At 33.6% G+C, this 25,947-nt stretch overlaps 1 protein-coding gene across 7 annotated transcripts in view; it reads left to right on the top strand.

The window, feature by feature from the left end:
• Window positions 1-25,947, top strand: part of HLTF (helicase like transcription factor) — a 53,513-nt gene that overhangs the window by 3,949 nt on the left and 23,617 nt on the right. For 5 of the 7 annotated variants that reach the window (XM_004755491.3, XM_013057705.2, XM_013057704.2 and 2 more), the window contains exons 3-14: window positions 6,926-7,092; window positions 8,564-8,697; window positions 9,463-9,560; window positions 11,219-11,293; window positions 11,875-12,066; window positions 14,495-14,590; window positions 18,064-18,139; window positions 19,168-19,258; window positions 20,803-20,882; window positions 20,969-21,010; window positions 21,844-21,933; window positions 24,135-24,232. In XM_004755491.3, the coding sequence (XP_004755548.1) occupies window positions 6,926-7,092; window positions 8,564-8,697; window positions 9,463-9,560; window positions 11,219-11,293; window positions 11,875-12,066; window positions 14,495-14,590; window positions 18,064-18,139; window positions 19,168-19,258; window positions 20,803-20,882; window positions 20,969-21,010; window positions 21,844-21,933; window positions 24,135-24,232 (1,239 nt within the window). The remainder of the gene's footprint in view (window positions 1-6,925; window positions 7,093-8,563; window positions 8,698-9,462; window positions 9,561-11,218; window positions 11,294-11,874; window positions 12,067-14,494; window positions 14,591-18,063; window positions 18,140-19,167; window positions 19,259-20,802; window positions 20,883-20,968; window positions 21,011-21,843; window positions 21,934-24,134; window positions 24,233-25,947) is intronic. The other 2 variants (XM_004755494.3, XM_004755490.3) reach the window with 1 other exon arrangement.

Raw genomic sequence — 25,947 nt, 5'->3', positions numbered from 1 at the left:
GATGATGAACATTTTTTCATGTGTCTCTTAGCCATTTTATGTCTTCTTTGGAGAAGTGTCTGTTCATATCTTTTGCCCTCTGAATTCCTTTCTGTTAAACTTCTTCACTTTTTAATTTTTCATCATTTATTTCCCTTACCATATAGTTATCTGCAAGGTCTGTGCACTTTGTGTTCCTTCTAGTTTTTAATTCTGAAATAGTTTTTCATTTCTAATTTTTTCCTGAAATCTATCAGTTCCAATGTCCTATCCATCTCTTTTTTTCTTTTTAAATATTTTATTTATTTGTCAGAGAGAGCGCGCCTGCATAAGTAAGGGAAGCTGCAGGCAGTGGGAGAAGCAGACTTCTCACAGAGCAGGGAGCCTGATGTGGGACTCAATCCCAGGACCCTGGGATCATAACGTGAGCCAAAGGCAGATGCTCAACTGACTGAGGAACCCAGGCATCCCTGTTCATCTCTTCTTTAGTTCTCATATCAATCTCTGAGCTTGCCTATTTCTGATTTGTGCTATTTTTTCAAAACTTTGATTGTTTTCTAAATTATTTTAAGCCATTGTGAAATACTGGATTATGGTTTCTGATTTTAGAACATTTACTATTTGTTGAGTTAGAATAATTTCCATGATATTAATAAGCTAATAAAAATATTGAACCCATTAAAAGTAATCATCACTTAAGTTTTTTTATTTTTTAAAATATGTATTATTTATTTTATAAGTAATACATATTCATTATTTTTAAATGGCTAAAAGAAAAAACACTAAATCTCCCTGTAGTTTATCATTCTGGACCATAACTTATTCATTTTATTTTTTCACACTTCACTCTATGAACATATGCATGTAAATTGAAATTATATTATGTGTTAAAAAATATGATCGTTATTAGTATGTTATAGTGATCACCCTTTTTTCTCCTGGTAGAATATTAGGACTATCTTTTCATGTCAGTACAAATCTATATCATATTTTTAGTTTCCTTATTGATGGTCATTTTGGGATTGATCACTATTGTGAGAATATAATAAAAATTGAGGTATTTAACTTTGCATAGTTATTATTTTCAACTTTTTGCAGTTTTATTGAGATGGGATTTACATGAGAATATATGCATATTTTCAAGTAAATGATTCCATGAGTTTTGAGAAAGATAAATATATGATAATCACCACTTTAGGCAAGATGTAGATTATTTCTATCACCCCTAAAAGTTTGGTTGTATTTTCTTGTTCATTTCTGCTCTACCTGCCCTACAACTACAACCTAATTTCTGTTGCTCATAGTTAATTTAGGCTGTTCTAGAGATTTATATGCATTAAATCATACATTATGTACTTTTTAATTCTCATTTCATTCAAACTCAGCATAATTCAAATAGTCAATTTTGGCAATTTATATTTTTAAAGAAAATCATCTAAATTTTCATACTTATTGTTGCAGAGTTGTGCTTAGTAACATTTTGACTGTGTTCATTCTTTGTGCTATACATTTGTGTCTAGTTTTTATCAGTTAGTTTTGGTAGAGATTTAAGTTTCATCTTTTCAAACAACCTTTCTTGGATTTTTCTTAATGGTTGTTATTTTTCTTCATTCCTTCTGTTTTGTATCTGTTATCTTATTTTCCTGAAGTTTATTTTATTTTATTTTTAGGTTTTCGATTTGAATGCTTCATTTTAACCTTACTAATAATAGCTTTTAGGGTCATCTGGGTGGCTCAGTCATTAAGCATCTGCCTTCAGCTCAGGTCCTAATCCCAGGGTTCTGGGATGGAGCCCTGCATGGGGCTCCCTGCTCAGTGAGAAGCCTGCTTATTCCTCTCCCACTCCCCCTGTTTGTGTTTCCTCTCTTGCTGTGTCTCTGTCAAATAAATAAATAAAATATTTTAAAAAAATAATGATAGCTTTTTGGGGCGCCTGGGTGGCTCAGTGGGTTAAAGCCTCTGCTTCCGGCTCAGGTCATGATCTCAGGATCCTGGAGTCAAGCCCACATCGGGCTCTCTGCTCAGCTGGGAGCCTGCCTCCTCCTCTCTGTCTGCCTGCCTCGCTGCCTACTTGTGATCTCTATCTGTCAAATTAAAATCTTAAAAAAAAATAGCTTTTAATCTTTTAAACATTTTTCAAAGTACTATATTAGTTGTATCTCCTAAGTTTTGATACAAAAAGTTGGCATTGCTATTTTTTTAAGATTATTTATTTTATTTTTAAAGATTTTATTATTGTATTTAGTTGAGAGAGAAAGAGCTTCAGTTGGGGAGGGGTGGAGAAGGACAGAGGGAAAAGGAAATGCAGACTCTCCGCTGAGTAAGAATCCTGGGGGCCTGATGTGGGGCTCAATCCCAGGACCCCTGGATTATGATCTGAGCTGAGGACAGATGGTTAACCGAGTTAGCCTATTTATTTGTTTTAGAGAGAAAGCACGCACGTGCGTGCAAGTGCCTCCAACTGCACTTGCACAGGGGGAGAGCTAGGGACAGAAGCAGACTCCCTGCTGAGTGTGGAGCCCTGTGTGGTGCTGGATCTCCCTGAGATCATGACCTAAGCTGAAGAGTCAGTGTCTGAGGCTTAACTGACTCAGCAATCCAGGTGCCCCAGGAATTGCTAATTTTTTTTTTTAACGTGCTTTTTAAAGTTTATGGTTAAATTTATTTCTTGACACATCAAAGTATTTTATAATAAAATAGATTATTTTTTTCCTATTCTAAAAATATTGTTATAAGTAGTCATAATTCTCTTTTTATTGTTTTTAATCTTTTTTTTTTAATATGTCCTTTTTTGTCTTGGTGCTCAGGTCTTGTTTTCTTTGTTTTTGTTGTCTCTAGCATTTTGGCCTATATGTATTCTATTTTAAATTCTACTATCATTAATTACTTTCTACTATCTATCTACTGTCTACTATCAGTAATTACTTACATCTGTAGTAAGTGACAGTTACCTAATTTTAATAAGTGATAATTTATTACAATAAAAGAAACTTACCTAATTTTCTTGTTTGAGATAAAATCTAAAATATATTGGTTGTTTTCTTTTTGCCTTTTTGAGGTTGTATATTTCCTAGGATTTGCATAGTTTTGTGTAAAAAAATATCAGGCTTGCAGGCATTGGCAGAGAGGATGGGACTGGGAGAGGATAGAGCTATGCCTTATGAATATCTCCAAAGGACTAGAGAAGGAGTATCTGATAATCTGATTGGTCAGGCTATAGTGAAAAATCAGTAGACAGATCTTGGTGGTGGTTTGAAGCAGCATTCCCTTGTCTTTTTCAGACAATTAAAAAAGTGATAAACACTACCATAAAATTCACCATTTTTATTTTTTTAAAGATTTATTTGTCAGAGAGAAGGGCAGTCAGAGGGAGAATCAGGCTCCTTGTTCAGCAAGGAGCATGATGCAGGATTTGATCCCAGGATGCTGGGATAGTGACCTGACCTGAGGGCAGAGGCTTAACCAACTGAGTGACCCAGGTGTCTCAATATTCACCATTTTTTTAAAAAAAATTATTTATTTATTTGACAGAGACAGAGAAATTACAAGTAGGCAGAGAGGCAGGAAGAGGGAGAGGGGGAAGCAGGCTCCCCGCTGAGCGGAGAACCCGATGCGGGGCTCAATCCTAGGACCCTGAGATCATGACCTATGCTGAAGGCAGAGGCTTAACCCACTGAGCTACCCAGGCACCCCTACCAATATTCACCATTTTTTAAGTGTACATAGATTTGAGTGGTTTTTATACACAAGGTTATGTAACTGTCCCCGCTGTCTGGTTCCAGAATGTTTCATCACTCCAGAAAGAACCCTGTATGCATTAGAAATCACTCGCCATTATTCTCTCTCCTCAGTCTCTGGTATCTACTAATTTATTTTCTACTTCTATGGATGTGCCTACTGTATGCAATGCATATAAATTGAGCCATACAGTATGTGACCTTTCTGTCTGGCCTGCATTACTGCCATCTTTTGTGTTAACATTCTCTGTGTGCCATTTTAAGTTCCTTGTTTCTTTGGCTATATATTTTGAGTTGTTTCCTTATTTGTTGCTCTGGGAAATTACAGTTAATATCTTAATTCATAAAAAATCTAGTTTGGATTAGTGCCAATTTAATTTTAATAGCATATAAAAATTTTGCTTATAGATAGCTCCATTTCCCTCATCCCCCATTCCTTTGTGCTGTTAACATACAGATTATATACAGTGAATGCTCATCAACATGTATTTATGATTGTTTTATGTACTTTTAAATCAGGTAGGAGAAAAAAGTTAATAACCAAAAGAAATTATACTGTTTATATTTACCTAATTACCCTTATCTGTAGTCCTTACTTCTTTGTGTAGATTCAAGTTATTGTCTAGTCCTTTGATTTCAGATGTAGGTCTCTAATATTTCTTATAGGACAGGTCTGCTGGTGGTGATTTCTCAGTTTTTGTTTAACTGGTATGTCTTTAATTTCTCCTATACTTTTGAAGGGTGGTTTTACTGGATATACAGTTCTTGGCTTTAGTTTTTTTGGAAGCACTTTGAAAAGTTATTGCACTGTCTTCTGGCCTCTATGCTTTCTAATGAGAAATCAGATATTTAACCTTATTGAGGATCCCCCTATAACTAAGGTGTTTCTCCTCTTGTTGCTTTCAGCATTTTTTACCACAGCTTAATTATGCTGTGTCTGGGTTTAGATCTCTTTTAGTTTATTTGGAGTTTGTTGACTTTCTAAGATATGTAGATTAACGTTTTTCATCAAATTTGGGGAGTTTTCAGGTATTATTTCTTCAAATATCCTCTCTACCCCTTTTCTCCTCTCCTTCTGAGACTGGTGTGTATCTTAGATATGGTTGCTATTGTCCCACAGATCTCTAAGGCCTGTTCATGTTTCTCCATCTTTTGTCTTTCTATTTCTCAGACTCTTTAACCATTCTTAGACTAATCTAATTGACCTGTCTTCAACTTCATTAATATTTCTGCCTCCGCATATCCGCTATTGAGCCTTTCTAGTGAAATTTTTTTTTTTTTTACTTCACTTTTTGACAATAGACTTTGTATTTGGTGAGACATAGTTTTTGTGCGTTCCTTTAGTATTTTTAGACATGGTTTGCTTTAGGTTTTTGAACATAACTTTAAATTTTTTTCCTAGTAGGTCAAACATCTTTGCTTCCTCACGGGCAGTTGATAGCTTTTTATTTATTTATTTATTTTTTAAAGATTTTATTTATTTATTTGACAGAGATCACAAGTAGGCAGAGAGGCAGGCAGAGAGAGAGAGAGGAGGAGGAAGCAGGCTCCCTGCAGAGCAGAGAGCCCTACATGAGGCTCGATCCCAGGACCCTGGGGTCATGACTTGAGCCAAAGGCAGAGGCTTTAACCCACTGAGCCACCCAGGCGCCCCTGATAGCTTTTTTCTTATGAGTGAACTATACCTTCTCATTTCTTTGCATGTCTTTTGTTGTTGTTGTTGTTGAAAAGGAGACATTTTAAATAATGTGGCAACAGTAAAAATTAGATATTCTTCTCTGTCTCCAGGGTTGTTTGTTGTTGCTGATTTTGCTAATTGTTGCTTGTTTAATGATTTTCCTGAATTAACCCTGTAAAATGTACTGATGTCTGCATTTGGTTAACTTAGTAGTCAGCTTATAATTATACCAGTCTTTCAGTCTTTACTAAATGAGGGGATCTATATGCATTTGGGGCACTCTTCAGTTGACATCGCTTCCTTAACATTCATGTCCTGCTTGTTCAGAGCGGCAAGTGTAGTCAGAGGTGTGAGCTTAGGGTCTTCTGAAGTCTATCCCTGATCATATGCACAGCCCCAGGCTTGCATACAGCCCTCTGCTTGAATATGGCCTTGTACATTCCCAGAAATGTATTGGAGCTTTTCAAAGCCATTGGAGCTTTTCAAAGCCATTCAAAGATGGACATCTTAGTCCCCAGCTTTCCTTTTAATCTTCTCGGTTATTGTATTGTTTGCCCCATCTATTACCCACTGCCTTTAAAATTGTTTCTGATAAATACCCCCCCAAGGAAGAAGGTTTTTTTGTATTGGATGCGCTCAGAGATCAAATAGAGATCACTTTGCACGTGGAAATCTTCTGGAGAACCATCATACAGGTCAAATAATAACAATTCTTTGGGAATGAATCTGTGAAAGATTCTGTTCCATTGCACTCCCTTTGGTGACTGCTAGACTGCACTAAGACTTTTAGCAAGTTATTTTTAAAGGCTATCATGCAGCTGAGAGATGGAGAGGGACTAGAGCACTGATGTTTAGCTGTTTTTCTCCAATTAACACCCTTCAGGTTTCTGCAGTCCTTTGGTTGGTTTTCTAGATATCTGGAAAAGTTGATTCTGAAAATTTCTGTCATTTTTTTCATTGCCATTATGGAAGAGAGAATTTTCAAAAGTCCTTAACTCTTCTGTTTTCAGTGATGTCACCTTCAGGCAATTTCTAATCTGGTAGAATCAGAATGGCATGAGTTGAAGGTTGGATATATTTTCTTAATTTTGTTCCATTCTGGCTTAGAATTAATAACTTTTTCCCTTTTTAGAGTCTGGAGAAATCACACTTAGGAACCAGCTTGCTTGGATGTAAATTCTAATTCTATGTAATATACTTAGAACAATAGCATATGATAAGCATTCAATAAAGATCACCTGTTTTCGGAAGTTATGATGTTGAAAAATGTTAGTGTGACTCTTTTATTTAGTTTTGAATGTATCATGCAGATATCAAGGATCTTTTAACTTTCCAGTGAATGTAAGTTTAAAAAATACTATAAAAATATTATAAAATATATTTTTATGTTAATATACAATATAAGCCTAATAAAATATACATTTTATATGCTATTATTAAGTATTAAAAAGTAAATGGGAAGCCCAGAAAAGTTTAATGAAGAAAGTTCCTATTGCGTTTATTATTTATAATATTATCTGTTTATTATTAGGTTAATAATAATGAAATGGTTGCATTACAACGAGAGCCCAATAATCCCTATGATAAGAATGCAATTAAAGTAAACAATGTAAATGGAAATCAGGTTGGCCATTTAAAGAAAGATCTTGCAGCTGCATTGGCCTATATCATGGACAACAAATTGGCACAGATTGAAGGGTAATGTATTTTCAGAGTTTAGTTTTAATAATTAGAAGTTGTGATATTTGAATTTGTTAAGAGGCTGTATAGTTGCCCTTACAACTTTTATCACTATGCCTTTATTCTGTGTTAATAAATGTGTTAATTCTTTTCCCATCTGCCTCTACTACCCCATCCATGAAACAACTATTCCCTTACTTTTCTACTAAATTATTACCACGGAGAATAGTAGACTTTGGCTCAAATATTAGGAGGTCCACACCATGTGTCCAAACTTTTTAGTGCATCGATTTGGGAGTTTAAAAGTGTTTAAATCAGAGGTTGTAAACTAGTAGCCTGTGATCATATGTAAGTGAGTTTCATTTTGCCTACATAGTGTTTTGTAATTTTTCATTCATTTCTAATATTCAAATATCTGGATATTCTGCATTTTATACAAGTTTATTTTTTACCTAATGTAAAAATTATTTATATAGATTTATCTTGACAAATGGAAGATCTGACCTTCATTTTCACAGGATATCAGTTGACTGGAACAGGGTAGCAGCTGCTACTTTAGGCAAGGCCTATACGCTCCCAGTTCTACCACCCCTTCCTTTTTTAAAACTCCCAGTGTCCTTGGTTACCTTTTTTTCTCTTCTAGGCATTTAGTCTGTGAGCTCAACTTTAAGTATGGAATGTTTAGAATATGAAAAGGTGATGTTGGATGATAAATACTGAGTAATGTCTTCTCACTTGTTTTCTCCATTCTCAGTTCATTAAATTTTTTGGATATTGAGAATAAATTTTTAGTGAATTCTGGGTCAAAAATGCAGTTGACCCTTGTACAACATGGGTTTGACCCGTATGGGTCCACTTAAATGCAGATTTTTAAAAAATAAATGCGGTATAGTACTGTGAACGTATTCTGTCTTTATGATTTTGTGAATGTTTTCTTTAGCTTACTTTAAGAAAACAGTCTCTCATGCATATAATCTACAAAATATATGTTAACTATGGTATTGGTAAGGCTTACAATAGGCTATTAGTAGTTAAGATTTTAGGGTGTCAAAGGTTATATGTGGATTTTTGACTGCATAGGGGGTCAGTGTCCCCATGTTGTTAAGGGTCAGATGTAGTTCTTGCAAATTATTTCCCATTCTCCCAGAATTGGTTGCTACCCTCAGTGGTTCTGTTAGTGAAAGCTCTACCCCAATTAAACTTACTATTGTACCTATCTTACAATCTCAATTATAGGTTACCCTGCTTTATTCTTTCAGTTTCTTCTTTCTGTTTCAAAAACAGAGGAACAGAAAGTGATGGTTGTTGATACTGTCCCTGTACTACTTCTGTCTTTCTAGTTTGCCTATATAGTTCCTTCTTATTTCACTTCCTTGCAAAATTTGAATGAGGTGCTTACAGTATTTAATAGTCACATTCTTAATGGAAGTAAAAAATAAAACATTTCTAATTTTCTCTCTTCTTTTTTTTTTTCTCTTAAATATAATAGGGTCGTTCCTTTTGGTGCAAACAATGCCTTTACCATGCCTCTCCATATGACTTTTTGGGGAAAAGAAGAACATAGAAAAGCGGTTTTAGATCAGTTGAAGAAGCATGGATTTAAATTGGGTCCTGCACCAAAAAGTAGGTTTTAGAGTTTAAGCTCTTATTTTTTTTGCTATTGTAAGATGTAGGAATTGTAAAACATTTCTTCTCTTGAGAAATAATTTGAGTTTGTTTGGCTAAACTGATTTGTGTGTTGAAGGCTCTGAGTTGTAACTCAGAAATTGTTTTAAGGAAATACCTGATTTTTTTTCCTCTTTATTTTGAAATTATTATAGCTTCATAGGAAGGGGCGCACGCGCATGCATGTGTGTGTGAACATGCACACACAACACAGACTATGTACAAAGAGGTTCTGTATTCCTTTCCCTAGGTTTCCTCAATGATAACATCTGGAAATCACTGATTTTAAACTTCATCTTTGAAAAAGACAAAAAGAATCTCCCAATAGGAAATGAAGAACTAATATTTATTTGGCAAGAGCTTGTTCAAAAATGTGAAATTATTTTAACAATGTATTTTTTAATAACTTTTAGGTTTTTTTTTTTTTTTTAAGATTTTATTCATTTATTTGACAGAGAGATCACAAGTAGGCAGAGAGGCAGGCAGAGAAAGGAAGGGAAGCAGGCTCCCCGCCAAACAGAGAGCCCAACACGGGGCTTGGTCTCAGGACCCCGGGATCACGACCTGAGTGGAAGGCAGAGGCTTTAACCCACTGAGCTACCCAGGCGCCCCGACTTTTAGTTTTTTAAAAAATCTTTTAAATATATTTCAAACATAAGTTCTAAAAGTCACTAAAAGATAATTCATTTGATGATTTTATTCTTTTCATTTTGTAAATTACAGCTTTAGGATTCAGTTTAGAAAGTAGTTGGGGCTCTGGAAGAGCTGGACCAAGCTATAGTATGCCAGTTCATGCTGCAGTACAGATGACAACTGAGCAGGTATGCTGCTTTTTTATTTTATAATCTAAAAGTGAATTTTAAATGTTGAAGATAGTGTTTTAAAAAATAAGATAAATATGTATGTGCTAGTATATGTGATCTTCGGGTATGTTAAGTTATGAAACATGTTATAGAATATATATTAAAAACTATTTTAAGACTTTATTTGAGAGAGCAAGTGAGGGCAAGCATAAGCAGGTGGGAAGGGCAGAAGGGAGAGAGAAGCAGACTCCCTGTTGAGCAGGATCCCAGGACCCTGAGATAATGACCTGAGCTAAAGGCAGATGCTTAACCAACTAAGCCACCCAGGCGTGCCTATGTTAAAAACTTTTATGTGAAAAGAAAGCAGTGATAAGGAATGCATACACATTCGTACATATATTAAAACACATGCATTGTTGTATATGCATGGGATGTTTTAGTATGTTTTGATGTTTTTATATTATTTGGATTTTTTTAAATGTTCAAATATTTTAAAAAATTTAAGCTTGAAACTTGTTTCAGTAAGTTTGCAAATGGGATGCAAAAAAAATTCTAAATCGTAGACATTAGTGTAGTACTTACTTTGTCTAATTTGTAAGATACTATTAGGTTAAGTTAATTTGGGAAAAAAGAATATATAATAAATTAATGGAGATCAGTCTATAAATACATCAGTTTTTGTTTTGTTTTGTTTTGTTTGTCTCTACCTATCTCTGTTAGCCTTTTTGTCTTGTAATTGTAGTTATCATAGTTTACCTGCTTGTTGTTGGTAGGGCTTGAGCCTGTGTCTGGTGGGTAAACCCCAGGTTACCTCTAACTTTTTTGACTTGGCCTGATTTCTTCTGGGCTACTGCTTTGTAGTCATGTGCTTATTTATAAAAGTAATTATAACACATGTTGTTACAGAATTAGATTAGATCAGTTTAAAGAACCAACTAAATTAGCATAAGATAAAAATCATCTATTAATATTTTGCAGCACATAGCAAGTTGTTTGTAGTAATAGTAAATGAAGTGACATTAACTTAGGAAAAAAGTCAAATAAATGTACCTGGTAGGATCCGACAGAATGTTTTGAATACAATTAATAGAATCACAGAATTGCAATGGCAGAAGGAACCTTAGAGACACTCTAAATCTACATTATCCCTTTCATTTTATAAGAGTGAGATATAGGCAATAAGGGTTAAATCTCTTGCCCAGTGTTATGTACAGATTTGTGACAGAGCTGTGACAAACCTTAGATTTATCTCATTCGTATTCTTTTTTTTTTTTTTTAAAGATTTTATTTACTTATTTGACAGATAGAAATCAGAAGTAGGCAGAGGCAGTCAGAGAGAGGGAGGGAGAAACAGGCTCCCCGCTGAGCAGAGAGCCGGATGCGGGACTCGATCCCAGTACCCTGAGATCATGACCTGAGCTGAAGGTGGAGGCTTAACCCACTGAGTCACCCAGGTGCCTCTCATGTATATTCTTTTGATTGTAACACAGTTCCTCGTAAACCTAAAGCATCTATTCATTCTGCCTTCAGTGAGCAATGTAGCAACTCAAAAAATGTGTTAGGTACCTTTTGTTATTCAAATCTTTTAGTTAATTAAATGATTTGAAAGCCCTGAATTAAGTGAAATTATTTTAATTGGTTTGTTTCATGATGTTTCTTGTTCCTATTTGTTGTAGCTTAAAACAGAATTTGACAAATTGTTTGAAGATTTAAAAGAAGATGATAAAACTCATGAAATGGAACCAGCTGAGGTACTGAACCAATATTTTCTACTTATTTATGTATATATGTATGTATTTATTTAACTTCTAAAAATACTTTATTTAGAAAGGGAGAGAGCATGCTTATGTGAGATAGAAGAGGCAGAGGGAGACAGAGAATCTCAAGAAGACTCTTGAGTGTGGAGCCTGAAGTGGGATTCAATCCCATGATACCAAGATCCTGACCTGAGTCGAAATCAAGAGTCAGACACTTAACCCTTTCAAATCAGTCTACAAATACATCAGGTTTTTTTTTTTTTTTTTTTTTTTGTCTCTACCTATCTCTGTTAACCTTTTTGTCTTGTAATTGTAGTTACCATATTTTACCTGCTCTTAGGGCTTGAGCCTTTGTATGGTGTGTAGACCCCAGGTTACCTCTCTTTTTTGATTTGGCCTGATTTCTTCTGGGCCACTCAGGCACCCCCCCAATATTTTTTATTTAGAACTATTTGGAATTTTAAAATACTATCTTAATCTGTGTAGTTTTTAGTACAAGATCAAGTGTTTTCCAGAATCTGCATGGAGAAAAAGACTGGTTTTATTTCTATTTAAGACCTTCCTTTTATTTATAGGCTGTTGAAACACCATTGCTTCCACATCAAAAACAAGCTCTAGCTTGGATGGTTTCACGGGAAAACAGTAAAGACCTTCCGCCATTTTGGGAACAACGAAATGACTTATACTATAACACAATAACAAATTTTTCTGAGAAGGACCGACCAGAAAATGTTCATGGAGGAATTTTAGCTGATGATATGGGTTTGGTAATTATTTTTTTTTCTTGAGTTCATAAAATTTTATTTTGTAATTAAGATTTTATAGAAGGTAATTTTGAAGTAGTTAGGAATATGTTGGTGCCAGTATGGGACTAGATTTCACTTTCAGTATAGAATAATTTTCTCTATGTCTTTAACTTAAAATGAGGTTATACATATTTGTTTGTTTTGGTTTATTTTGTTAAGGTACAATTAATATAATATTGTATTACAATACAATATTCATACAATAATGTATGAATGTACTTTCAGTTTTCTTTGGAAATTCGAGGTAGCTTATCTTTCATGGATCTTTACAAAAGGGAGGGAAAGACAACAATGTTATATGGAATTGTTTGTATTCTGTCACAGTATTATGATATATAGAGTATTAAATATATATTTGTGATTCCTTACACGAGCAGTTTTAATACTTTTTGGTCTCAATAACCATTACATTCTTAAAAAAATTTGTGACAGTCCCAAAGGGCTTTTTATATTTGCGGGTTATATCAATATTAATAGTATTAATTATTAAAGTAAAAATTTTGAAAATAGTAATTTAAAAACAATAAACTCATTACTTATTAACATACATAGCATATTTTTAAATGAAAAGGGACTATTCCAAAACAAAAATAATTTAGATAAGACTGGCATTGTTTTACATTTTTGCAAATTTCTTTAATGTTTGGCCCAAGAGATGAATTCTGAGTCCTCATAACTGCTTTTTCATTCATTCTGTTGATAAGGTGCTTTGATATAGGTACATAAGGATTAGTTCTCACACAGATATGTAGTTGGGAAACCTAAGGAATATCTTAATAGTCTTTTTAGATAACTGTGTGTAATTCTTTGGTACAACAGAATTAAGCAAGGATTAGTTTATTAAAGGATAACAGTTACAACATGGAACTTAAAAATGGTATGAGTGAGCTTTTCGTACTCTCTTGCATTAAAATCCATTGGTGTAGCTTGCACATTGAATGAATATTGCGCTTATGCATAATTTTATAACATAAGTCATTGCTTATTTGGAAAATACTGGTTCATTGAGTTACACAGATCTGCCAGATGTTGATAACATTTCATTATGTAGTATCAAAAGTTTATATTCTTTGATAGTACTGCTAATCTTATTAGAAAGGCATTTACATTTTGGGAAGCTGCTGTGCTTATGGTGTCACATACAAGTTTTAACCCACTGAGCCACCCAGGCACCCCCAGATACAAGTTTTCCAACATTTTAATTTTTGCTTGAAGGTTCAGATTTTATCACTTACAACAAATCTGTCAATTATTTTCCCTTGAAATAGCTGTACTTTGTTAATTTTTTAAAAACGTCTCCCACTCAGTCATGAATAACTGTTGGTCATTCTTTTAAGTAAAAATAGTGATGCATGGTGCTAGTTGAGCTTATAACCTCAGTCTCACAAGTCATTTTTCTCTAGATAGCCCTCATATTTTGGTGTGGAACAAGAGTATTTTGATGTGCTCTTCCCATCTTGTTATATTTAAGAATATTTACATATATACTTGAGGTAAAATTTAATAAAAGTCATGTGTACTGCTTCATCAAGAATATTCTCAGAGAATATTCTTATAAGTAGATTTTTTTTGTGTGATATGTGAGTATGTGGCAGCCAAGAATACAATGACCACTAGTATGATGTAGTGCCAGCTGCTTTGTTTTCATGCTAAGGCACCGGTGGTTTTGTCCATAATTCCTTTTTGTGGTATTACTATAGATAAAAACACAAATAAGGTCTTAGCAGTATTTTGAAAACAGATTTGTACATGCTGCCGAGAGGGTCCTGGGAAACTCTAGGACCTGTGGGCTACACTTTAGAAAACTGTTGCTTAAACTATTTTAAAATTGCCAAAGAGTTATTTCTGTATTGCTAATTATAAACTGAGCTATGGAAAGTAATGAAAAGTTACATGCTTCTATTTAAGAAAAATGCACAAGAAATATGTCGTTTATGCTTTGTTGATAAGTTAAAGCTTTTGAGTCTTAACAGTGATCTTTAAATGAAACTTAATAAAATTATCTTATGTGCATACTGGAATTAATAATCATTTAATTAGCTCTGAACTACCTGGCAAGCAAAGTTTTAGTTTCATGATAAAGTTATTAGTTCAGGGTTAAACATCTTATAATAGCAGTCTTTCAGTAGAATGACATTTCTCAGGGATGCTTATAGTATTTTATAGAGTAAACCATTTAATAATTCTTAGTAATACAGTGTGGGAAAGCATTTCTTAATCAATAAAGTACTTTTTATTAATACGTAGATTATTTAATACAATAGTATGCTTCTGTGACCTTGAATGCTATATGATTTTGCCCATTTGATTTTAAAATTGGTTTTGGAATGTTCTCTGGTTAACTAGGTTTCAGAATCTGACCATTTGTCTTTTAAAAACATTTTTAAAGGGCAAAACCCTGACAGCCATTGCAGTTATTCTTACCAACTTCCATGATGGCAAACCTCTTCCTATTGAAAGAATTAAAAAAAGTCAGCTGAAGAAGGTAAAGTTGAGTGTGTTTTCTCCCGAAGTCCCTGGTTCATTTTAATTTTGTCATTAAAAAATAATTTGCCAAAAAATTGATAATATCCAGTGTTTTTAGAGAAATGATGAATGGCCTCTCTTAAGTGTTGCTGTAAGAATGAAAGTTGGGTACTGTGTTCTTGGGGGTAATTGGGTAATATATATCAAGAATCTTGAAAGCGTTTATAATCTGTGACTCAGTAGTGCCATTTCAGAGAAATTATGTAAAGGAGTTATCAGAGGGGTGCTTGGGTGGCTTTGTCAGTTAAGCATCTGACTCTTGATTTTAGCCCACATCTTGACATCAGGGTTGTGAGTACAAGCCCTGTGTTGGGCTCCACACTGGGCATGGAGCCTACTTAAAAAAGTAAATTTGTTTAAAAAATAAAGAAGTAAGTAAATCATCAGAAATCAATTTTTTTCCAGAGATAAAAGTACAGACTTTTTCCTCTATGCATTATTTAAGGCAGAAAAGGAACTCCTCCCAATAAGTTCTATTATTATATAGCCTTAAAATTTAATATTTTGTAACTATAAAATCCTATTTTTGAAAAGCACTTATTTTTAAGTGCTTTTCAAAAATAGGATTTTATAGTTTATATTTTATATTTCTTTTATATAGTTTATATTTTATATTTTATATTTTATATTTCTTAGTTAAAAGAAAAAAAGAGGCCAGGGACAAATTTGTGAATAGAGTTGAGTCTCATTTATTTATTTTTATTTATTTTTAATATTTCATTTATTTATTCGAGAGAGAGCGAGACAGCATGCACGAATTAGGGAAGGAGCAGAGGGAGAGGGAGGAGCAGACTCTTGGCTGAGCAGGGAACCCGATGCAGGACTCAGTCCCAGGATTCTGGGGTCATGATCTGAGCCAAAGGCGGACACTTAACTGACTGACCTCCCCAGGTCCCCTGGGTCTCATTTTAGAAAGGTGTATTTATGTATGTATTGAGTCTGAATGTAGTCATACATAGTGACAATCATGTCCTAGTGATGATAACATGGGTGACTTTCTTGATACTTAATTTTTATATATTTTTTTACATATCGCATATAAACATACTTCACTCAGTTTCTAAGAGTAAAAATGAATTAGTTTTATGGAAAAAATAAATTTTATTAGAATGAAACCGTTATTTTCCATTTTCAGCTTAAAATTCAAAGAACTTAAAGTAGGGAATAACAGCAAAAAGCATATATAAAATACCTCTTTTTAAAATTTTTTTTACGTGTTTTGACTTAATTTTTGACTTTTTTTTTAAACTACTGCTCTTCTAATTTTTTAGTTTTCAAAGAGGCTGTGTATCAGTTTCCTGCCACTGTTTACTCAGAGTCTGTATTATTAATTTCTGCACCTTGGTTGCATTTCCTACTTTGTACTTTTGTTGGAGTTTAACTCTATTGTCAAATATCTGGGATTCAGTTCCTTACCAAGAGTAGTTTTGATACTTTATATCCTGTTTTTCTTACATTTTGTTATTAAAACAGAACACTACCAGCAAGACAACTTTCAGCTTCAGTAGCAATTATTAGCTTAAAAAATTACCTATTACCAATAAGGCCTCCCCCGCCCAACCCCGAAAATCAGCCATGCATTTAAGGTGTTATGTAGCAGGAAGGTGTTAGTGTTTCTGCTTTGTCAAATTTATTGAAATTGAGGCTGAAAGTGTGATTTCCAACTAAGAATTTATTGCAACAAAAATATTACAGTTTTAAATAGATTTAGCTAGTCCAAGCTTATAGAGTGAAATGTCATTGATTTAAGTTCCATTAATTTGGAGTGTAATATGACTTGATAGATTTGGATGTTGTAGAAGGCTTAATTTTGAACTCCGTGTGGGAAAAACTTGCTGAGCAAAATCATTTCATATAAAAGAATAATGAGGGGCTCCTGGGTGGCTCAGTGGGTTTAGCTTCTGCCTTCAACCCAGGTCAAGATCTCAGGGTCCTGGGATCGAGCCCCTTGTCAGGCTCTCTGCTGAGCAGGGAGCCTGCTTCCCCCCTCTTTCTGCCTGCCTCTCTGCCTACTTGTGATCTATTGCTCTCTCTCTCAAATAAATAAATCAAATCTTTTTTTTTTTTTTTTGAAGATTTGATTTATTTATTTGACAGAGAGAGATGCAGCGAAAGAGGGAACACAAGCAGAGGGAGAATCAGGCTTCCAGCTGAGCGGGGAGCCTGCTGTGGGGCTCGATTACAAGACCCTGGGATCATGACCTGGGCCGAAGGCAGACAACTTAATGACTGAGCCACCCAGGCGCCCCTAAATAAATACAATCTTTAAAAAAAAAAAAAAAGAGTAATGAGCATCCTTTATTTCTGGATAAACTGTTAGGTTCTTTTTTGCATTTGTTTAATAAATGGTTGAACTAATTATTAAAGAGGAGTACATAGAACATTTGATGAAAAGTAATTTTAGTATCAGTTTCTTATATTGGGTATTGTATATTAAGTGACGAATCACTTCAGTTCTATACCTGAAACTAATATACTGTTAGCTAACTGGAATTTAAATGAAAACTTGGAGAAAAAAATCAGATCATTTATCGAGCTTGTGAAAAAAAGTAAAGAAAGGTGTAATACTGTTATGATAAAAATGGCAATTTTGGACTGCAGTGTGTTAATTTTATAATGCCTATGCAGTCTTAATGTAAATATTTGACATTGATTAAAATAAAATATCCTCAGCTCTGAAAAAATACAAATAAAAATTACTTAAAATAACTATTTAACATGATTTCTAGATATGTTATATTTAAAATTTTCAGCTTATTTAGACTCATACCATTAGAAGGGGATGGATCTTTTCATCTACATTTTTAGTAAAACTTGTAGGATTTTAGAAGATGTTTCAAATTATATTTTTTTAATACTAAAATTATCCTTTCTTATCCCAATCTCAGCAAAAATTACTTTGTACTCCTGCTGCCCCCCAGTCCTAGTCTCTACTTGATATGACTTAATCACCTGCCTTTCTTTTTTAATGGGAAGAATTAAATTCACCCCAATTGGCCTTTGTCATTTGTACCTATAGAATGAAAGAAAGATTAGAGGAACTCTACCCTTTCAGACTCATGTAAAAATATTTTTACAAAGAACTGTAAATTTTTACTTCTACAGAAGTTTTGGTATTCATGTATTCTATATGTACACTGATAGATTTTGAAACAAAGGCATATACATGAATTTGTAATTGAGTTTTGCTATTTGTATTCCTTTTGAACAGGTAAAGACCAACTAGTTCTCTTTTGAGATACCTGTGAAAACATTTTTAATCTATTTGTTTATTTTTTCCTCTTCGCTTAATGCACCTCCCCGCATTGCTCCAGAATGGAGTACCAATCTAAGTAATCTTTAATATGTAAAGTAAAGCAATATAAAGGATGCATTTTAAGTTTATTTAAAACTGACAGCAGTGCTATGTAAGAAATATGCCTTTTCATCCAGGAGTGTAATGTTAACGATCAATCTATGAAACTTGGAGGAAGCAATACCAGTGAAAAGGCAGATGGACTAATAAAAGGTAAAGTTTACTTTTGAACATGATCCTGTATTTACATTTTTCCAGTCTGATGATGTAATTGCGCTCTGGCTTTGTAATATGTAAAAATTTTAAGATCTCTTCTAAAAATCTCATGGGAACTGGTAGGAAAAATTTCATCAAGGAGGTCACAATGCAATTGGGTGGTTGTACACCAGTTAGAGAAGCTGAGGAGAACATTTTGGTTGAGAAGAAATTACATGAAAGGACAGTAAAAACAAAACAATAGGAACATAAGGCATATTTTGTTCTGAGACCTCAGAGAAATTTATGGTAATTGTAATGTACGCGGACAATAGCAGATAAGGGTAGAAAGATAGGTAAGAGCCAAATTGTGAAGTAGAGGAGAACTGAAAAGAGATCTCTGGATTTAGCAGTTACATAGCTGATTTAGCAATAAATTCACAAAATTAATCTTTGAAGATTGGTTAGAGTGGAGCAAAACCAAAAACATTTTAAGATCAGTAGGTGAAGACTTGGAAATAACAGTTGTTATTTATTATGTATTTTGCTAAGTTTGAAATAGAAATGGAGAAATAGTTGGAGATGAAGGCACAGTTGAAAGAAATCCATGGATAGGAAGAGGTTTTGGGTACTATGTAGAGAATTTGTAGGCCTCTGTGGGGGCAGAGGGATCAAGAGAATAGATAGGTGAGTTAATGTTAGAAGGAAAGGAGGAAGTAGGGTTGATGGATAATACAGATAATTGAGGGAATAAAATGTAAGAAAATTAGCAGTTTATAGAAGATAGCATTCAATTTTCTTTGTAAAGTGAAGTAGATCAGCATCTGGGAGTCAGAGGAGTTAAGAGTCTAAGCACAGGTTCCAGTATGGTGTAGACCTTTGTGGTGAGTGGGTGGAGAGAGGAGCTGGCTGATTGAAGGAACAAGAGTGAAGATGTTTAAAAAGTTGAACTACTGATTTGGAAAACCAAGGTTTTAAGGATACTGCTAGTGGTCAAGACAATTTACTAATACTCTGTATATTTGTCCTTTTCTTTGAAATGAAAGGATCTAGATGTAGTGGAGAACCCAGTATTTCAGATGTCAAGGGAAAGAATAAATATCCCAAGTCAGAATTGTCTAGCTCCCGCCCTAAAAGGTAAACTTTGCTATGGTTTGATTGTATGTAATGTTTGTTTAAACTCTTTCTCCATTTTCTTAGATATAGGAGAGAAATATAACCATTTATCTCAGTTATATAGTTCTTTCAAATTCATTCTGTTACTTGAAACTTACAAAATCACTGACTTAGGCAGGTAGGTGTTCTCATTTTATAGGTGAAGAAAAGTAATACTAATCTATGAAATAAGTGAATTGGTAGTTAATAATTACTTATCTTCTACTACCTTTTTTCTATTTCTTTCACATAGGAACTAAGATCTAGCTCCTAAGGCTTTTTTGTTGTTGTTGTTGATTTTAGAAGAGTTTTCTTTATATTTTGAGGGGATGAAAACAGACTGCTATTAGATGATTTGATAGAAGTGCTCTTTGCTCATCGCAGTTGTCATTTCACCTTTAGAAATAAGACATGATGAGGTTTTTTATGGAGAGTATTATATTAATGTAAACTAGAGGGAGAATTTGAATAAAATACATAATGCTCCTCTGATCTTAACTTGAATCTGTTAACTTTATAAATTTCATTTACCCTCAGAAGTAGGTCTACATACTTGGCTTTTTATATATTGTCTGCCATAATATCTGTAGGTGGGACCACAAAACTGAGTCTGTATTAGCTAGTCCAGTAAGGATCTCAAAACTGGGGCTTTGTTAATTGTTTTCTGTCATTAATACTTGTCTAAACTGAGCACAAATCCAGGACTCCTCAGTTTCTCATATAGATCTAAAATCTTACAACTCTGAACTGACCACTATCATGAGAACAGCACTGTTAGATTCACCAAATAAGATATAAAGGACATGGAAATAGTAATGAGGCCGTGGAGGAAAAAGTAATAACTAACACACATAGGATAGTTAATACATGTACATTTACTGTGCAACAGGCATTGTTTTAGGGATATTGCATATACTAACACATCTATGAAGTGAATTGTATTTTTATTTCTGTTTTGCAAATGAGGAAACAGGCATAGAAGAATATTAAGTGACTTCCCTAAAGTCACATAGCAAATAAGTAGGGGAATAGAAATTTGTATCTAGACAGTCTGACTCCAAAGTCCATTATTTTTAGGTACTTAATCACTGTAATGTAGTGTTTCTACACAAAATACATAAAATTTTTCATTGTAAGAGAATTGCATTTTTGCATCTTAGCTGCTCATTATATTAGGAGTATTTCCTTTGACAAGAGTTACTTTTTAGTTCTACTTTTATATAGATATTTTGTTTTGTTTGAATTGCCAAATATTAAGCTCAGTATTAAAAATGAGTATTATTTTTAGGATGGTTGACTTTTTCAAATTTAATAATAGTGGTACTGTATTTTGTGTAGTAAATGCATCTGCATATAAAAGCAAAATGCTTTTAGCAGATTTTGCATACACTTGTCAAATTTTCCTTGAAATTTTTTCAGAAGATAAACAGGCAACACAGAAGCATTTATACTGCATGTATTCAATCGATGTTTTCATATCCCATTTTGTTTTGGTTTGAAAATATTTGTGTATACTTCTATTTTAGAAGAAAAACTGCTATCCAGCACACTGAAAGCAGTGATTCAGAGGAAAATGAAATAAGTGAATTGCCACAGAAGATGAAAGGTAGTATGAAATGGATTTGATTTTGATAATGTGTCTTACATTCTAATTTCCTAGTGTGACTCTTTTTGTGTTTTATTTTGTTGTAGGGAAACTGAAAAATCCACAGTCTGAGACTAAAAGAGTAAAAGGTATATATATATAAATCTCAGTATCCATAATCTACACTTAAGGATTACTTAAAGTAAAACTCCATAGGTTTATATTTATCTATCTTGGATTCTTTGGTAATAGGTCTTACACTTGATTGCCATTTACACTTACCAAGGGTGGTAAATGAGGCAAATTGAAATATTAATTTCAAATTAAAATCTAGCAGAAATATTTAAACTAACTTTAAACAAAGTAATTTTTACTACTTATTAAATGACTCCTCTAAAACCTTATGTGAATAAATTTTAATTATAAAAGTTGGGTGGGAGCTCCTTCTTAGTGTTAGTACTGTTCACTTTGTCATATAGATGTAAAAATAACCAGTGATTATCATTACTTTTTCCTATGCCTTTTAAACATGACTCTTTCTTTTCTTGTAAACTAGATCATACTGTATTACTAATTAGTTGAGAAATTATATCATATTTGGAAAATTACTCATTACCACCAGCTGATAATATGAAAATTTGGCAGCCTCATCATTAGAAGTCAAACATCCATTTCCTTGAAAATATTCTTCCACCTGGAAGCTGAATCACTTTGTATATGGTTGCTCCTGCTTTCACATCTCTTCCTCAAGAGAAGTAACACTTTATGACAAGTGACTACATTTCTTTGTTGAGCAGGAATGATATGCTATGTCAACAATTTTGGTCACCAGATATTTTGGGTTTTTTTGGATAATATACACTCTTAAGATTTGGAGTATGAAAGTGTTATTTTTATTTTCTATCCTCAGGAGGTACCTGTGCCTCAGCATAGGAGAGAATAAGTTTCCAAATATCTTAATGATTCTGTGGTTTTATTTCAGCAGGATCTTCTAAGGTTAAAGAAGATACAGAGTTTGTATGTGCACTTACTTCATCTACCCCTACAACAAAAAGGAGAATGTTGAAAAAGGGTCAGTAAGTTTCATGGTTTTTTAGCTTCTGTTTTTCAACTTAAAACTTTTTCAATTTTAAAATGTTTTAATGACAGCAGTTAAGAGAATGTACAAGTTTAGAAAGTAGAGAAAAGAAAAAGATAATTCCATTTTTCCTGGAAGTGCATGTTTATATGTTCTCCTAGTACCTTTTCTAATTCTACTTATTTTAGTTAGGTAAAAAATAGATGGAAAAGAGGTCCTTAAATCATCTGAGTAACAGAAATGTTTTCTTCTACTGAAGGCCCAGAGCAATTGATGGCTCTTTAAAAGCTAAATTATTTGAATTTATTTAAATTATAATAAAGACTCAGTTCTTGGTGTGAGTAGAATTTGTTTTTCATTTATGAATGTTAGTCATCTTTATTATAATTTTATATTTTGTAGTTCAGATGAAAACATTGCATAAGAATCTAAATATTTGAGAAGGAAAGAGTTTGAACCCTAAGATTAAGGAAATCTGGGTCTAGTTATTTTATCTCTGTAACTTAGTCTCCTATGTCTTACATGTTGGGGATATACCATGCAGAAGTCTATTTTCATGAAGTTTATGACTAATGATGGGAAAACATAAACAAGGGAACATACAATTTTAAATAATGGGAATTGTGAATAAAATAAAGGGGGATAGTGAAATAATGATTGATGAAAGGGTCCTGTTTAAGAAGATGATATTTGGCCCAACACAGAATGATGAAAAAAGAGCTAACTTTTGGTCTGAGAATTAATTAATTGAATTGAAAATATAGGCATTTCAGATAGAATACTCTTAACCCTAATTTTAGAAATTTTAAGAAACATGGAATTCTTTTTTTGAGGTAAAATTAGAATTCAGATATAATTAAGTTCATCTCAAAAAGTTCTTTCTTGCAGGCTCATAACATAACTTCTACTATAATAGAAGAGAAAAACTTTAAAGTCATAGCTGTGAAAAAAAAAAGTAACCACATTTCTGAAAGAAAAACAGAATAGAAACAAAAATCAGTGAGTGGAGACAGAAATGATTGTGCTTTCTTAAATAAGACACAAAAAGTCATAAAAAATTGATAAAATTCTCCTACATTTTAAATTATCATGCATCAAAGTGTAACATAAACAAGGTGAAAAAATGATAAGACTGAAGAAGATATTTCTGGTTAAGTGTAACTTAAACAGGATTCGTATCTAGAATGTGTAAAAGAAACCTCTGCAAATCAGTTGGAAAAAGACAGTCCAGTAGGGGAATAGCCACTAAGAATAAAAATGCACATTCTAAGGAAAGTAAATGTAAAGAACCAGTAAACGTAGGGAAAGCTGTGCAGATAGAGTCAGTCACTGTAAAAATCAAACTAAAGGAACAGAGATACCATTTCACCCGTTATATTTACAAACATTTAAAAACCTCACAGTGCCGTGTATAGGCAAGATTGGACAGCAACAGGAACTCTTAGGCACTGTGGATGGGAGTAAATTACTATGGAGAGCAGTTAGGCAAGATATAATGAAGATAGATATATCATCTAGATATGTAGAAGGACACATGAAAAAGCAGTTTTCACTGCTGTGTTACTTTAGAAAAATATTGGAAGTAATGTAATACTGTCCAGTAGGGGAATGGAAAATAAAATTATAGTGTGTCCTTTCATAGGCTGCCTGAGTATTCTTGCAACATGGCAGCTGGTTTCCTCCAAAGGGAGTGGGCAGAGAGAGAGAGGAAGAGAGCACCCAAGACAGAAACTGCATCCTTTATAACTTAATCTCAGAAGTGGTATACCACCACTTTTGCTGTATCCTGTTTGTCACTAGTAGAGTGTGGGAGGAAATTACATGAGGTTGTGACTGTACAGATTCCAAAAACTGCATTAAACAAATGCTATCTTAATGAATAACTTAAATACATATCAGGAGATACTCCAAACTTTTTCCTTGTATTTACTCTCAATCATAATTCTCTACCTCCCCTTATAAGTAAGCACTGTCTGGATTTTAGTTGTTTAAAGGGACAAGGTAAAAAATAATAAATTGACAAGGTAAAATCTAGTTCCTATTATGTCATCATGGCTGGAAACAGTAGTCTATCTACTTCATTTTAATTCTTCCTATTTTCTCTTTTCATGAAGGCATATATTGTCATCTCTTTATTGACTTCATATATATGAGAATAAAACTAAAGACTGTTTCAACTGATTCATTCTTTTCAGGAGCATCTGCAGTGGAGGGTTCAAAGAAAACTGATGTTGAAGAGAGATCAAGAACAACACTGATCATCTGCCCACTTTCGGTGTTAAGCAACTGGATTGTAAGTCTTGACAGCCTTTTAAAAATATGACATAATTTATATTTTAGTCATGTATAGTAAAAAGTGTTCTGTTAGAGTCATTCATTGGGAAAGATAAGCTTGGTCAGCACGTTAAGTTAAAATAATTGTTAAGTGAATTAGGGTTTTATTTGCTGAATAAAAGTAATTATTTGAAGATTTATAGTAGAGAAGGAAACATCTTTTTTTTTTAAAGATTTTATTTATTTATTTGACAGGCAGAGATCACAAGTAGGCAGAGAGGCAGGCAGAGAGAAAGGGGAGGAAGCAGGCTCCCTGCTGAGCAGAGAGCCTGATGTGGGGCTTGATCCCAGGACTGTGAGATCATGATCTGAGCTGAAGGCAGAGGCTTTAACCCACTGAACCACCCAGTTGCCCCAAGAAGGAAACATCTTTAATTATTATCAAGATTAGGTTTGTACTTCTTCCTCTGCCATTTCTGTCCCACAAGGTAGGAAAGATACATAATTTAAGGTTGCTATATTTACAAATTATTGAAAACTCTTTTCTAAGAACTACACTAACTTCTGTGTATAACAACTTGTAGCATTTACTAAGCTCAGTTTTTCCCTAAGTTCTTTTAATTGATTTTCTCATTTAGTCCTCACAACCATTATTCTCACTTTCCTGGTGATCAAATTGAAACACAGTAATTAAGTAATTTGCTTAAGATCATCCAGCTAATAAATGACAAAATTAGGATATAGTCTCCAACATACTGATTCTAGAGCCTATGCTTTTAAGGCTACCCACCAGAAAACTTTTTTTTTTCTTTCCAGATTGCTTTTCTATTCTAAAATATTACATTGGAATGGAACCTCTTGATATATTATTTATAAGGAGCAGCTTGGTTAGGTTTCCAGTCTGAGCTTCAAGCTGCATGTTAAAATGAAATAATGGCTCTATTAGAAGTATTGTGAACAGAAAGACTGCTGGACATGAACTTCTATTCTTGCCACGTCCAAGGTTGTTGCATCTCTCCTGACCTTTCCTCCTCTAATCTCAGAGATGGAAGAGGTCCTAGTCTTTTTAAGATCATTACCTTAGGTCTGTACATTGGATTCCATCTCTTCCCACCTTTGCATTTTATCTGTTATTTTTTCTTGTCTGGTTAGTCTTTTCCCACTGACTTTTTCATGAAACATACTTGGATCTTTTTTATTTTTTTTGTTTTTTTATATATTAATGTATTCATTCATTCATTCATTCACTGAGGGAACATAAGCAGGGGGAATGAGAGAGGGAGAAGCAGGCTTCCCGCCAAGCACGGAGCCCAATACGGGGCTTGATCCCAGGCCCCTGGAATCATGACCAGAACCAGAAGCAGATGCTTAACGACTGAGCCACCCAGGTGCTCTAGAATCTTTTTTAATTTTGAATACTTCCTCTTGATTATATCTCACTTTTAAGTTGCTGCTCTTATCCTTTCCTTTGCTGTCCTATCTTTTGGGGTTTAATTTCCACTTTGTGCTTTTATTTACTATTTAACTTGTAATCTGGCTTCTGCCACTTTTTCTCTAAATTGCTTTGGAAAAGATTAGTAGTTATTGTCTAATTGTCAGATTCTATGCTTCTTTCTTCTTGACTCTTAGATACTCTTGTCTTGTTCTTTTTAAGTTTTTGGTGTATTTTTTTTTTTTTAATTAACCTCTGATTAGTGTGTCATTTTTCCTCTTAGGACAAGAGTGAGGTTTAGT

The sequence above is a fragment of the Mustela putorius genome, unplaced genomic scaffold, assembly GCF_011764305.1.
Source record: "Mustela putorius furo isolate JIRA1106 unplaced genomic scaffold, ASM1176430v1.1 tig00003834_pilon_pilon_pilon, whole genome shotgun sequence".
In the NCBI taxonomy this organism is placed as follows: Eukaryota; Metazoa; Chordata; class Mammalia; order Carnivora; family Mustelidae; genus Mustela; species Mustela putorius.
This window is presented reverse-complemented; position numbering and strand designations above follow the sequence as displayed.